Source organism: Quercus lobata, chromosome 8 (genome assembly GCF_001633185.2).
Source record: "Quercus lobata isolate SW786 chromosome 8, ValleyOak3.0 Primary Assembly, whole genome shotgun sequence".
In the NCBI taxonomy this organism is placed as follows: Eukaryota; Viridiplantae; Streptophyta; class Magnoliopsida; order Fagales; family Fagaceae; genus Quercus; species Quercus lobata.
In genome coordinates this window covers 52,210,796-52,224,374 of record NC_044911.1, presented here as the reverse complement: position 1 = coordinate 52,224,374, position 13,579 = coordinate 52,210,796, and the positions used below count along the sequence as shown (strand labels likewise).

At 36.2% G+C, this 13,579-nt stretch overlaps 1 protein-coding gene across 1 annotated transcript; it reads left to right on the top strand.

Annotated features, from left to right (window-relative positions):
• The first annotated feature begins 454 nt into the window (after nt 1-454).
• On the top strand, nt 455-10,033 carry LOC115957044. Its single transcript, XM_031075286.1, has 2 exons — nt 455-632; nt 9,366-10,033. Exons 1-2 carry the CDS (start codon nt 455-457, stop codon nt 9,944-9,946), a joined length of 759 nt encoding a protein of 252 aa, XP_030931146.1. The 3' UTR covers nt 9,947-10,033.
• The last annotated feature ends 3,546 nt before the right edge of the window (nt 10,034-13,579 follow it).

Genomic DNA, 13,579 nt, shown 5'->3' with positions numbered 1-13,579 from the left:
GGCTTATCCTGAATCTTCAAAGGGTTTTGTTTTTTTTTTTTTTTTTTTTTTTTTTTTTTTTTAACTTTTTCCCTGTTAGCTATGATATCATAGATATATGTTTAAATTAGTTTGCTGATTGGGTGGACATCCAATTAGTCTCACATTTGACTTTACAACTCTTCTAGGCTTCTAGTTGAGCTAGTTTACCAATATGTGTAATTTTTATTATTACTAATTTAGATATGCTATTTTTGTAGGTTCCTATTACTTGGTTGATTCGGGGTATCCCATTGGTGCATCGTTTCTTCCACCGCATAAGGTCACCTGATATCATGCCCAAGAATTCAGGAGGAGGAGTACTAGGCAACCAAAATCGGGGAAAGATTTGTTTAATTATAGACACTCTTCATTGCGCATGGTGAATGAGAGGGCTTTTGGAGTCCTAAAGGCTCGCTTTCCCATCTTGAGCAACATGGCGAAGTATAAGCAATATCATCAGCGTTTGGTTGTTTCTGCATGTTATGCGTTACATAATTTCATAGGCATCAATAATAGAAGAGATGTACTGTTTAACATGTGGGAGAACGTTGACGTTGATAGGGATGATATGCAAACTGGAAACAGTGGGAATTCTTCTGAGTCGAGTGCAAGTGTCTAAAGGAGGCATGTGAGGGAGATGCCTAATGCGTCGAAGAGAGCAATGGGTGAATTCAGGGATGATATGACTGACCGCACGCGGGAGGAGTACGTGCAACGTTGACGTTGATGGTTGGCATGTCTAAGGATTCACCATTTTTGTTGGGACTTTTATAGAGCTAGTACTCATTCCTATGACTTTTTGTTGGGACTTTTGTATAGGTCTAAGTACATGGACTAGAAGTCACTTAGCATGATACATGATGCATTCTTTTAGACATTATGATGCATTTTTTTGTAAATTTAGATTAACCGTGGACATGCTTACATGTAATGGCTAATGTCAATAACCTATTGACATTTTTGATGTGATTCTTATTGGCAATTTTAAAGTAGGTGTATGTAAGTACAGGTGGACATGCTTATATGCATTTTATATGTAATACCTTTTCGCAATGGAGTATTTTTCAAGGACCATATATTGTGTATGTGATATGGTTACAGGCACTTTTAGTCTTATGTGATGGGCTTAGACCATCAGACATCAAAAATTATACGCCACTACTATAAGGAAATTTCACATTACTTAACTGCATACTATGAAATGCATAAACTAGTTCACCATAAAAAAAAAAAAAAAAAAAAACAAAAAAAACCCCAACCATACAGCTAAAAGAGTTTGAAGAAAGGGAAATTCATAAAACACCATACAGCCAAAAGAGTTTCAGGAGAAAGCCTGTTCATATACAAACCAGTGGCATCAACCTCCCAAATGCTAACTAAGTCCACAGGCGGACTGGAAAAAACAATGAAATCGCTCTCAAACAGGGCATGTAATCATTAATGTACATAACACACGTGACCGTAAATGAATCATGGTAGGTATAGTTGCGTATGGCCATGGCCCCAAAAAACAATAGAGAATACAAAATAAACCCCAACTATAGTTCATGACAAAAGTAAAGCTAGCCTATACTTGTAGACCTTGTCTTCAGCAATCCAGAGTGCGAGCTTAGTTTTTTCAGCCTCGCGCTTTACTATCCTTAACTGCTCTCATGCTACTGCTTCCATTGCATGAGCCTCATCCCTTTCATTTCTTGCAGCCGCTGTCTCGGCCTTATATCTCGTAAACCTTTCATGGACAAGTGGTGCCATTGCATGGCCACGTGGGCATGTGTTCTTGTCCAACCATTTGAAGAACTTACATGCCTGATTGGAGTCCTACATACAACATTGAAGGACACAATAAATGTTTTGCATGGTGCTAAAGAATGAATATAATATATAAAAGCTATAATAGTCTTCATGATAATAATTAGAAAAACAAATCAAAAGAATCATGTAATACTAACCGGCGACCAATGTTGACATCTATAGAACCGCCTACCAAAATTACGGATAGATAAGGAGGTCTTTTCCACACATTGATCCATATCGCACATATGGCCGCTAGAAGTGGACTCATAAGTAGTGGCAGAAGACATTCCACTACTGAAGAGTATAACAAAAAAGAAAAGAATAGATGTGTCATCCACTGCTCAAGACAAGGTGCTCAAAATAGACTAATAGATATGTTCACAAGTCACAATCTTCCCCCTTTATAATATGATAAGAATGAAAGATTGCATTAAGCAAGATTTGAAGCGAACTAGAGTAACAAAGAGAGAAAAGGTCTCTTGGCAAAGTACTAAGACATAAAAAAGAGAGGGTTTCAGGTCATTGAATCCAAAATAGTTTTCTGTTAGTTCTATGTCCATATATTGCGATTGTGTATATATACATATATATATATATATATATATATATATTGCCAACCCTATTGTAACACATTATTAGTGCCAAACTGCAGCTTGCACTTTGTCTGGTATGCCTCTCTTCCAACAAGAAACCCATAAAGCGTAAGTCCTTGAAAAGATTTACAGTAAGTCAGAGGGCAAAAATCCAATGTAGAAAGAAATTTGCTGGATCAAAACAATAGCACTAGGTAAATAATTCATTAATGAACTTGGAAAAGTTGAATTTTCTTCAAACTTCATAAACAACTCAACCCTTGGCTTAGCAAAAAATCAACTTAAGAAAATTTTTTGTAGCTGTCATTGTGATTAATATTTACAAAATCCCACAAAAGCAAATATCTGCATCACTAAATACAAGTAAATATATGCCATTATTTCACTAGAAAAAGACTAATATCTTTGTCTTTAACCAAAACAAAACCAAAAAATTGGGAATTAGCAACTACCTATATCTGTATTAGACTGACTACTAATGATAACAATGTGCCTCCTAAAAATTACAACTGAATTAGCAACTACCCATATGATGTAAGCAAAAATATAAAACAGACAATAAAAAGAAAAAAAAAAATTCAAAGACACCACATTTGTCATATAAACACCACATCTGTTCAAAGACACCACATAGTCAATATTGGTAAAGACACCTATGTACATATTGCACAACCAAGTGAAAATGGGCATATTATTAGGGACTTATTTAGACCTCTATTTGGTAGTTGCTTATTATTGGGTGACCTACCATGCATCTTTGTGGCCAGCTATTCTAGAACAGGGAATCTACTCAATGGAAAGAATTCTTCAATCTTAGTACACAAAAAATTAGCTTGGTTTTGTCATCACTGCCATTTATGTAATTTTTTTTCCCAAATTGATCAAACGATACAGTATTTACTAAAGTGATTTGGGCACAGAAATTGCTTTTCTTTTCCTATGTTTTCTCAACAACCAAACAAAACCCAGATTCGAAAACAAATGGAAGCCCCATAATCTTCCACATTTAGAAGGATTTCACACAAAATGGTATAGTTAATAGGAATCCAAAACCACATTAAAAAAACAAAACAAAAATAAAACACCCATTTAGAAAAACAAAACAAAAAATGAAGAAAATAAGACATGCTTAGGTCAGCATAAAATGGAGAAGATCTGAGAAAAGAAATGAGGCACTCACACACAAAAGAAGTGAAGCAACTAAGAGAGAAAACGGAGTGAGGGGCAGGGGCAAAATGGGGGAAAAGAGGGAACTTTAGTGGCAACAGAGCATAAGATAAGAAAAAGTCACAAACCTGAAGGATGAGAAGGAGAAACAGAAGCAGAAGTAGTAGTAGCTTCTGAAATGGTGACGGTACACATTGACGAGGCGAGGGAGATTTAAGGCATTTTTATGGGTTCGGGTTTGGGCTTTGGGAGAGGCACTTTGTTGAAGGGGTGAAGGGGAAATGAGAAGTGAAGGAAATGGGGAACGCAAGTAGACTAACAGAAGGTACTGAATGGTGATCAGGTATGGGTCCCACAAAAAGGTGTATGGGTCCCACAAAAAGGTTGAAATATTTGAGTTATGTGAAGTGAAAACAGTATCCAAACAGTGGGTAGTGAAAATTGGGATATTTTGAGTGATGAGTGATGAAAACTAAGTGATGAAAAAAAACTAACCAAACAAGTCCTAAGAGATTTGGAATTCAATCCCCGCCTACATCAAAAACTGATTGATGTCTAGGTTTAATGATAAAAACCTATCATCAAGGGCACACGCTATAAGTTGAAACTTTCTTTAAAAAAAAATCTTCCCTTTAGAGCCCTTAATAGTTAGTATACCCCATGGGAAATAATCTAGGGAAAAATCCTGAAAAACATCCAAAAGCGAAGAACATGAGCTACCCCATTAACACCCCTATCTACCCAATAAAAACTATTGCTTATAAAATTCTTTTTAGAGAGACAATGTTTGGTTTGCAATCAACAACTCTATTTTCCATGAGGGAGAAGACTCTATTTACCAATATAGCATTAGAGCATCTGCACTGGGAATTGCAGTTCTACTCTATTTTACCATCTCAAAAAGCCACTTTATCACTTATACCATACCATTTTACAATACCTCCAACATCCCAAAACTCTATTATTTTACTATTTTATTAAAATATTATTTTTAAGTCCAAAAGCAAACATAAAAAACTTTTTTTTGATTTGATCGTGCTCTGGTCTATGCTCACTTCCTCTCTCTCTCCTGTCTCACTTCTCTATTACTTATTTGGGTTGGATTGTGCTCCGATCTGTGCTCTAGTTGTGGATTGTGAATTCGTGATATGGGTTTTTGTTGGTTGCTGTGCTCTGGTGGGTTTTTGTTGGTTGTGCTCCAGCGGTGGGTTTTTGTTGGTTGTGCTTTGGTGGGTTTTTGTTGGTTATGGGGGTTAGATTTGTGGGTTTGGTCGTGCTTAATGGCATCGCTGTCGGTTTGGCCGTGGGTTGTGGGTGTCACTGTCGGTGTGGCCATGGGCCATGGGTCATGGTTATGGTGCTGGTTTTTTTGCTTGGGTTGCTGGGTAGCGATGGTGGTTCGGTATCTGGCTACAATAGTGGTTCAATGTCTGATCTGTGGTGCTGGGTTGGCTGTGCTGTGGGATGCAGTCTGGTGAAGCTTCAGCGATGGAGAGACAGAGATGAGAGAGACAGAGATAAAATATTAATATTTTCTTTTACAATTGTGTTATAGTGCAATTCTACATGTAAAATTGTACTGTAATACAATTGCAAAAAAATTTACAATTGTTGGCTTTTACAATTCCAATGCTTAGGTTTTTGGACTTGAAATGCCATATTTTCTTTACATTTGACAACACAAGTTTATATACTCTTTTAAAAACCCCAAAAAAAAAGAAAAAGAAAGTAAATTGGCACGAAAAACCCCAAAAGGACATTACCCATCTGGCACATTCCTTGATATGTGGCCCCTCCAAATACAAAACCTATTTTCCCTCTAACAAATCCCTAATTTCCAATATACGTAAATTTAAAATTCCAAACCTATCTTGCTGTAACTGTGTATACCAGTCCCGATCATGCTATCTCGCCATACCATCAAAGTGCTAGACTTGACGTTGTCCTCATGCCTTCAGATTAGGCCCCGACGCCCATCTCTGATTCGCCAAGCCTCTTGCTTGGTGATTCTCGATCACCAAAAGTCAATCGCCTCATTGTGACATTTTTCGCTCTAGCCTCCAATCCACTTAGCCGGACCAACAACTATTGGTCACTCTCTCTGTGAGCATTAGTGATGAGGTAAACAAAAATTATCAGTCATGGTACTTACGAGATATAAAGAAATAATAAGTTAATAAAATAACTAATGAACAAATTTGATCACGTTTGGCAAGAAAATAGACCAAGATTTAACTTGTAATTTAGCATAGTAAGAGCATTCACATCAGTGAATGCAAATTTTCCTTTTATTTTGTGTAAAGAAACCTATTTTTTTTTTTTTTACACTTATTTTTATAAAATATCCACATCAATTTGTCTATTCTACGCCTTCTTTACTTTAAATAATATTTTTCTCACATTTTATTTATTTATTTCATAGCTACCCATGACTCCACCAACTTTAACACACACGCCAACTATATTTGATCTCTATCTCTTCCGTTTTCTCTTTCTCTTTCTTCTTTTTTTCTTTTCCTTCTCCTTCTTTCTTTTTCTCCATTTTTTCTTCTTTCTTCTTCTTCTGCTAATGCTGAAACAAGAAGGTAAAGAGAGAAAACTCTTGGGGGGTAAGCTTTTTTTTTTTTTTGGTTGAGAAGATGGTGGGTAAGTTTTAAAAAGAACATAAATGTAATGTTTTGGTTTGGGTACATTGAAGAGACTGCGATGAAGTACTCAGAGGCTTTGAGTTGCTGTTGAGGAATACTGAAGCCGCCATTAGTGATGCTTGTTCTTCTACTATTTCTGCATTTTTTTCTTGTTCTTTTGCAATTTCGGTTTGATTATTTATATGGGTTTGATGATTTTTTTAATAGAGGGTTTGATGAATTTGAGATCTTACTTTAGATCAAGTTTGAAGAATTTTATGATTTGTTGTTGGATTTAAGAGAAGATAAAAGGATTGAGAGGGCGGAGGAAGAGAGCGATCGGATGAGAGAGGAGAGATAATCAAATGAGAGATAATAGAGGAGAGGAAAAAATATATAAAATAATAAATAGAAGAGTTACAGTAACCGTGCATATATGCACGGTTATTGTAGCAATTGTGCATAAATGCATATTTTTACACCCACTGATGTGGGTATTTTTTTGCTCAAAATGTGTAAAATGAACAACTTTTTATATTTTGCAAGATTTTACACATAACGGCCCAAAACATAACATAATTCAAATACAAAACTCAAGCACAATGGCAGAGAAATCCATTCCTTACAAAAGTATAAAAAGGGGATTAAGGCCTTTGTGAAAGGCATACATCTAAACCCAACAAAATATCTCCTTAAAATTCTCTTTTACCCAAAATATTTATTTACAAACTTAGAAATTAGAGAATCTCTAATTGGTGAACCTCTAGTGACTACCCTAAAATTTTATTTTCTTTACAAGTGTCTATGGTTAAGGTTGTATTGATCGATCAACTACATCATCATATTTCAATATCTCTTTTACACGTTTTAAAAAATAAAAATAATAACAAATTTTGTACTCTATTCAATTAACTAAAACAATTTTGGAAAGTGCACAACATTATTCTTATACATACATACATGCATATAGTTTGCTTGAATTGAATGAATATATTTTATCTTATTCTTAGTATTTTAATTTTAGATATTTTATAAGGAAAATAGTGGATGAGTACAAAATAAAATATTTTAGAGCATTTACATTGGTTTGTGCAAAAATTCCTTCTTATTTGAATATAAGAAATTACATTTTTTATTTTCTATATTTAATTTTCACAACACTCCACGGTAGATTATCTATTTTACACTACTTTATTTCATTATGATATCAAATTTTCTTGATTTTTAAAAATTGTTTATCTTCCTTTATAGATAATAACCACAATTTACTCTCTTTCTTCATCTTAAAATACGTAAAAAAAAATAATTAAATACAAAATAAATAATGTCAATATAAATTTACAATAATTACTATAACAAATTTATAAATTTACATAATTATATACAAACTGATGAATATCATTTTTAAACAAAATTATATAAATCTCTCATATTTTTCTATTACCACTTCCCTACGCGAGCACAAATGAGAGTGTGTATTTACTATTTATCCCATGAAAGTGAACTGTGGTCAACATGGGTTGAAATGAAATTAATGGTGAGATAGACAGCCTAGTCAAGCCCACACTGACTAGCACAAAAAAGCTTGATTGATGTAACTACCTTATATCAAATCATGACACGTGTCGATCTGGTACGTGTCCCCACTTGTCGTCTCTCTTAAGGAAGCAGATGTCAGCAAAACACACGGAAACAGTGAAACGCTCTTTCTAACCTATAGACCCATAGCCATAGAGGGGAAACCAACCCCCCAAAAAATAAAACAATAAAAATTGTCCTTTGGTCTATGGACATTATTTTAGGATTGTTAACAGTAGATTAGTAGAAATGTTGAATTGTTATTTAGCAAAATAAAAATGAAGGGAGGATGAAAAATGAAGGTGGGAAAAGTAGAGAAAAAAATGATGTTTTTGGTTGTTCGGTTAAGAGTGGAAAAGAGGAAAGATTTTGGTGGGTTCGTAAGTTTTCTCTTTACTCCTTTCAAAACACAATTTCTCCAAATTAGAGAGAAAATTGGCGTGAAAAGTGAAAATTTTTTTTTGGACCTTGTAGAAATGTTGAATTGTTATTTAGCAAAATAAAAATGAAGGGAGGATGAAAAATGAAGGTGGGAAAAGTAGAGAAAAAATGATGTTTTTGGTTGTTCGGTTAAGAGTGGAAAAGAGGAAAGATTTTGGTGGGTTCGTAAGTTTTCTCTTTACTCCTTTCAAAACACAATTTCTCCAAATTAGAGAGAAAAGAGAAAATTGGCGTGAAAAGTGTCTGATCTCTCTCTCTCTCTCTCTCTCTCTCTCTCTCTCTCTCTCTCTCTCTCTCTCTCTCTCTCTCTCTCTCTCTCTCTCTCTCAACATTGGCCTTTTTGTTTTCTTTTTTCTTTCTTTGGTTTTTTTAGGACGAGTTGGGTTCTTCTACTCTTCCTTCTTTTTTTTATTTTATTTATTTACTATTTTTTAAGAAAATACTTTTGGATAATTTCTTATGCTATTTTTTGAAATGTTTACTTTCATTTATACATAATTTTTTTAAATAATAATGTATTACTTTTTATTTTATTTAAGAAGGACATGATGGTAAATTTATATAAATTTTATTTTCAACCAAATCAAAAAGTTTCCATCACTCTACTTTTTCACCCTTTCAACCAAACACAAATGAGAAAAACTATTTTTTTTTTTTTTTTTTTTTATCTTCCTACTTTTCCATCTTCCTTCTATTTTCTATTTTCTCACTTTTTCATCATCCCAACCAAACAGACCCTTAAAATACAATAATATTTTGTAACAACCCTATAAATGAAGTACTTGACTAATAAATTTTAAGCAGAAATCACATTTTCGTTCTTAAATTTTCAGGCGATTCCCACTTTGGTTTCCAGATTTTATTTTTACCGCTTTTAGTTCCTATCCTGAAAAATGATTTTCATTTTAGTCCCTACCGTTACATCAAAGATAGAAAATACACACATAATAAATGGCAGAATTAAAAAAATATTAAAAATATTTTATTTTATTTTAAAATAAAATAAAATTTTAGTTAAAAATAATTGTTCTTCATGTTCTTTGCCCAAGAACATTGTTGCTCAGAAAATAAAAAATTCAAGATTTCCTTCACTTTTATTTCATTTTCTTAGCATCCAAACAATTAAAAAAATATACAAAACCAGGATCAAACTCAGATACACAATCCCTAACAAAACCCAAATTGTACACTAACCCACCCTCTTTGCGAAATGACCCCAGTTTTCCTCTGTATCAAACTCAAATCCCGAATTTGAACAATGGGTTCTCAAAAAGTTCAGATCTTTTTGGGTTTGATTATGATCTAAATGAGTTTGGAGGATTTGATTGTGATGGGTTTGAGTCTATTGGGTTAGTGAACACTGACCCAATTGTTATAGAAGAGAATTCTGGGTCTGGGTCTGGGTTTGGGTCTATGTCAGAGGGGGCTAATTCATCAAATGGGTTGCTCTGTGTTAACCCGATTGTTCAGGAAGTGAAGGTGAAAGAAGAAGTGGAAAAGCAAGAAATAGCAACAGTGGGTGAGGAGGAAAAGAATGAGATTCAAAAGCTCTCTGATGAGCTAATGGCTTATGAGAACTTCATGAAGTTCTATCAGATTCCGTACTATGATGGCCAATCAGTGGCACCACCGGTGACCATTGCTGCCCAGGGAAACCTCGTGGATGATCTCTGGAGCTTCGATGATGATGAGGCTGTTGGCAGCTCTGTCCCTCTCCCTATGTAATGTAACATAGTCGTTTGTGAACTTGGAGTTCATGTAAATTTATGTTTTGGTCTAAGGTTTTTTATTTTATTTATTTTATTTTTTTTAGAAGAGTAAACTTCGTGTTATTGTTGTTGTCAAATTCACTAACATAAAATTTGGGTTTTGTTAGTTGACTGTGTTAGAGCATTTGAGTTTAATCATGATTTTGTATATGTTTTTGCTTGTTTGGATGCTAAGAAAATGAAATAAAAAAGAAGAAAATCTTGAATTTCTTATTTTCTGGACAACCATGTTTTTGGGGGAAGAATATGAAGAATAATTATTTTTAACTAAAATTTTTAATATTTTTATTTTAAAATTATTGATAACTAAAATTTTATTTTATTTTAAAATAAAATAAAATATTTTTAATATTTTTTTAATTTTGCCGTTTGTCACGTGTGCATTTTCTGTTTCTAATATAATGACAAAGACCAAAATGAGAATCGTTTTTCAGGACAAGGATTAAAAGCGGTAAAAATAAAATTTGGGGGTTAAAATGAAAATTGCTTGAAAATGTAGGGACAAAAATGTGATTTTCGCTTGAATTTTGAAAGTGATATGACTCATTTCTTAAGAAACGGGTCAATGTCGCATGTATAAGCAATCGGATGTGGACAAGCTGCTTATCACTACGGTGATGATAGGTAAACTCCAGCAAACCGTTACCTATGAGGGTATCCATAATTTATGCTTTGAGTGTGGAAGAATGGGCCATAAAAGAGGGGCTTGTCCATTTGTTATTAGGTTGGTGCCGCTGTGTGAGGAAGAGGAGAAGGGAGGTGCAGGTGATAGAGGGGCAAGCACAAACATTGTGCATGATGTTGACAGTGCTGAGATAAATTTGGGACCACATGGAAAGGACAATGCCGTGCAAGAGGACATGCATAAGGGATCGTATGGACCTTGGGTGGTCGTGGCACGTAGAAAGAAAGAGACAAAATTTCAAGGGAGTGGTGGGTCCTTACCTGGCCACGGTTTTGCTATGGAGCAGAGGAGTAACGGTCATAGGAGGAATTGGGTTGGAGTGGAGATGACTGAGGAATCCAATGGGCTTAGCAGGGAGGCAAAAAGGAAGCTGGCCCTTTTAAGGATTCTGGAGAAAACCCAAGTGAAACAAGTCCTCCAAAAAATTGGGAAGAAGCCCAAGAGGGTTCGGCCCATAATGTAGGAGTGAAAGCCTTTATTCCTAAAGGTGCTAAAGCCCGCAAGTCTGGTTCAGTCAAAGGGATAAAGGCGGAGGCTCGTGCAAGGGGTGGATGCAAGTTTGAGATCGGTGCTGCTGGGGAAGATAACTTAAGGGACTGATCGCCGGCGCGCAGGATGAGCCAAGCTGGTGTCGTCGCAGGGGCGGAGCTGAGGCAGATCACTGTAGCCAAGCCGGTGCCGTCGTCGAATAGAGAATTTCATTTCGTTGCTGTTGACGAGTCCGAGACGGGACAGATTCGAAGAGGTGGCTACGGAGAAAAACATGGTGATCGAAGTGGCTGTGAGGCGAGCACTATGAGCTGGGAACGTGGGTTTGGTCCTCTTGAAGACCAAGGCACGGACGGAGGATTGGTTGGCGATGATGACGGCATGCTGGGCTGTACTGGTGCTGGTTCCGGCGATGGAGAGGGTTTTCAGGTAGATTGTACTGACCATGGCTCCTTAAGTGATGAAAGTAGGGGCTGTGTAGCTCCTGGTGCGGATTTGATGGTTTTGGAAGGAAGAGGTGATGGTGGGTCTGCCCATTGAGTGTTGTCAAGTCCCAGTCTTTATTGTCCTTATGAATAGCATTATTTGGAATTGTAGAGGTGCTTCTAAGCCCTCTTTTCAGAAGCGTGTTAGGGAGATGGTGCAAAAATATAATCCGAATATTTTGGTGGTTATGGAAACTTGTGTTGGGGTTAACGGAGCAAGGAAAATCATTGAGAGACTCCCTTTTGATGGAGCTATTCGCTCTGATGCAGTTGGGTTTGCTGGTGGAATATGGGTGCTGTGGAATTCTGAAAGAGTTGACGTTGCCCATTTGGCCAGTACTGAACAAGAAATTCACTTTACGGTTAAGGTACGTAATTCAAATGTTGTTTGGCTTTTTTCTGCTGTGTATGCTAGTCCTAGATGTGCAGAAAGACATATTTTGTGGAATAACCTTATGAAAGTAGCAGACCTTCACAATATGCCTTGGGTTATAGCAGGGGATTTTAATGAACCTTTGGTTAATGATGATAAATTTGGTGGTAGAGCGGTTAGTGTTAACAGCTCTCTTTTGTTCAAGGAGTGTTTAGATAAATGTAATATGATAGACATCGGCTTTGCGGGTCCTCGTTACACTTGGACTAATAGAAGAGAAATTCAAGCTTTGATTCAGGAGAGAATAAATAGATTTTTTGTGAACCCTCAGTGGTGTTTGTTATACCCGGATGCTAAAGTCACCCATCTTCCTAGGTACCACTCTGATCACTACCCTGTTCTGTTAGAGATGCAACCAAGTGTAAGCAGGGGGAAGAAGAGGCCGTTTAGATTCCAAACGTGCTGGTTACTTGACCCTACCTTCCCTGATATTGTTTCTCAAGCTTGGGGAGGTGCAAATAATCTGGTTGAGGCCATTGATAGCTTCACTAGGAATGTTGTGGATTGGAATAAAAATCAGTTCGGAAATATTTTTACAAGGAAGAAAATTCTGATGGCTAGCATCAATGGTATTTAGAAGGCTATTGCTTTTAAAACTTCTAGTTTTCTTCTAAAGTTGGAAGTGGATCTCCTTAGGGATCTTGATCTTGTTCTCAATTAAGAAGAGGAGTTATGGGCTTTGAAGTCTCGGGTTAATTGGTTGGTTCAAGGGGATCGTAATACAACTTTCTTCCATGTTTCAACCTTGGTTAGGAGAAAAAGGAATACTCAACCTCCTTGGAATGTTGTTTTTCCTTTTGCTGTGTGGAATGTCTGGAAGAGTAGAAATAATGCGGTCTTCAATGGCAAAGGTAGGAATCCGAAGCTTGATTTGGTGATTGTAAACCAAGCAGTGGAATTCTTTCATTGCCTTTCTTCTCCAAGGCTGCTGACCCAGAAAGTGTTAAGGAGGATTAGATGGGAGAAGCCGCTTCAAGGATGGTGGAAACTCAACACAGATGGCTCTTATTGTGGTAACACAGGTTTGGCAGGTTGTGGAGGGTGATTAGAGATGATGCAGGTAGGTGGGTTATGGGTTTTAGTAGGAGAATTGGCATGACCAACAGCTTTGCCGCTGAGCTATGGGGTTTAAGGGAGGGTCTTCTTTTATGTAGCAACCTTAACATTAATGCTCTTGAAGTTGAACTTGATGCCAAATCTATTGTGGATGCCTTAGAAAATCCTTCTTATGTGAATAATGTCATATCGCCTCTGTTGGATGATTGCAAGTTATTGATTTCTCGCATTCCGCAGTTTTGTATTAAGCATTGCTTCCGTCAGGCAAATAGATGTGCGGATAGTCTTGCTAGATTGAGCTTTTGTCTTGATGCTGATTTTTCTACCTTTGATAGTCTGCCTGTGGACCTTTTAGATGTTTTTGAGGATGACCTCAATGGGTTGTTTTGTAATAGGGTCTGTTCTGTTTGTATTGTTGCTGCTTAGTTTGTAATGAAGCTC

Excerpts from the sequence above, each read along its gene's own strand:
- LOC115957044 (XM_031075286.1), top strand. The coding sequence starts at position 455 with ATGGCGAAGTATAAGCAATATCATCAGCGTTTGGTTGTTTCTGCATGT. Across the intron at positions 633-9,365 it reads TTCTTCTGAGTCGAGTGCAA|GATCAAACTCAGATACACAA; the intron begins GTGTCTAAAGGA and ends ATACAAAACCAG.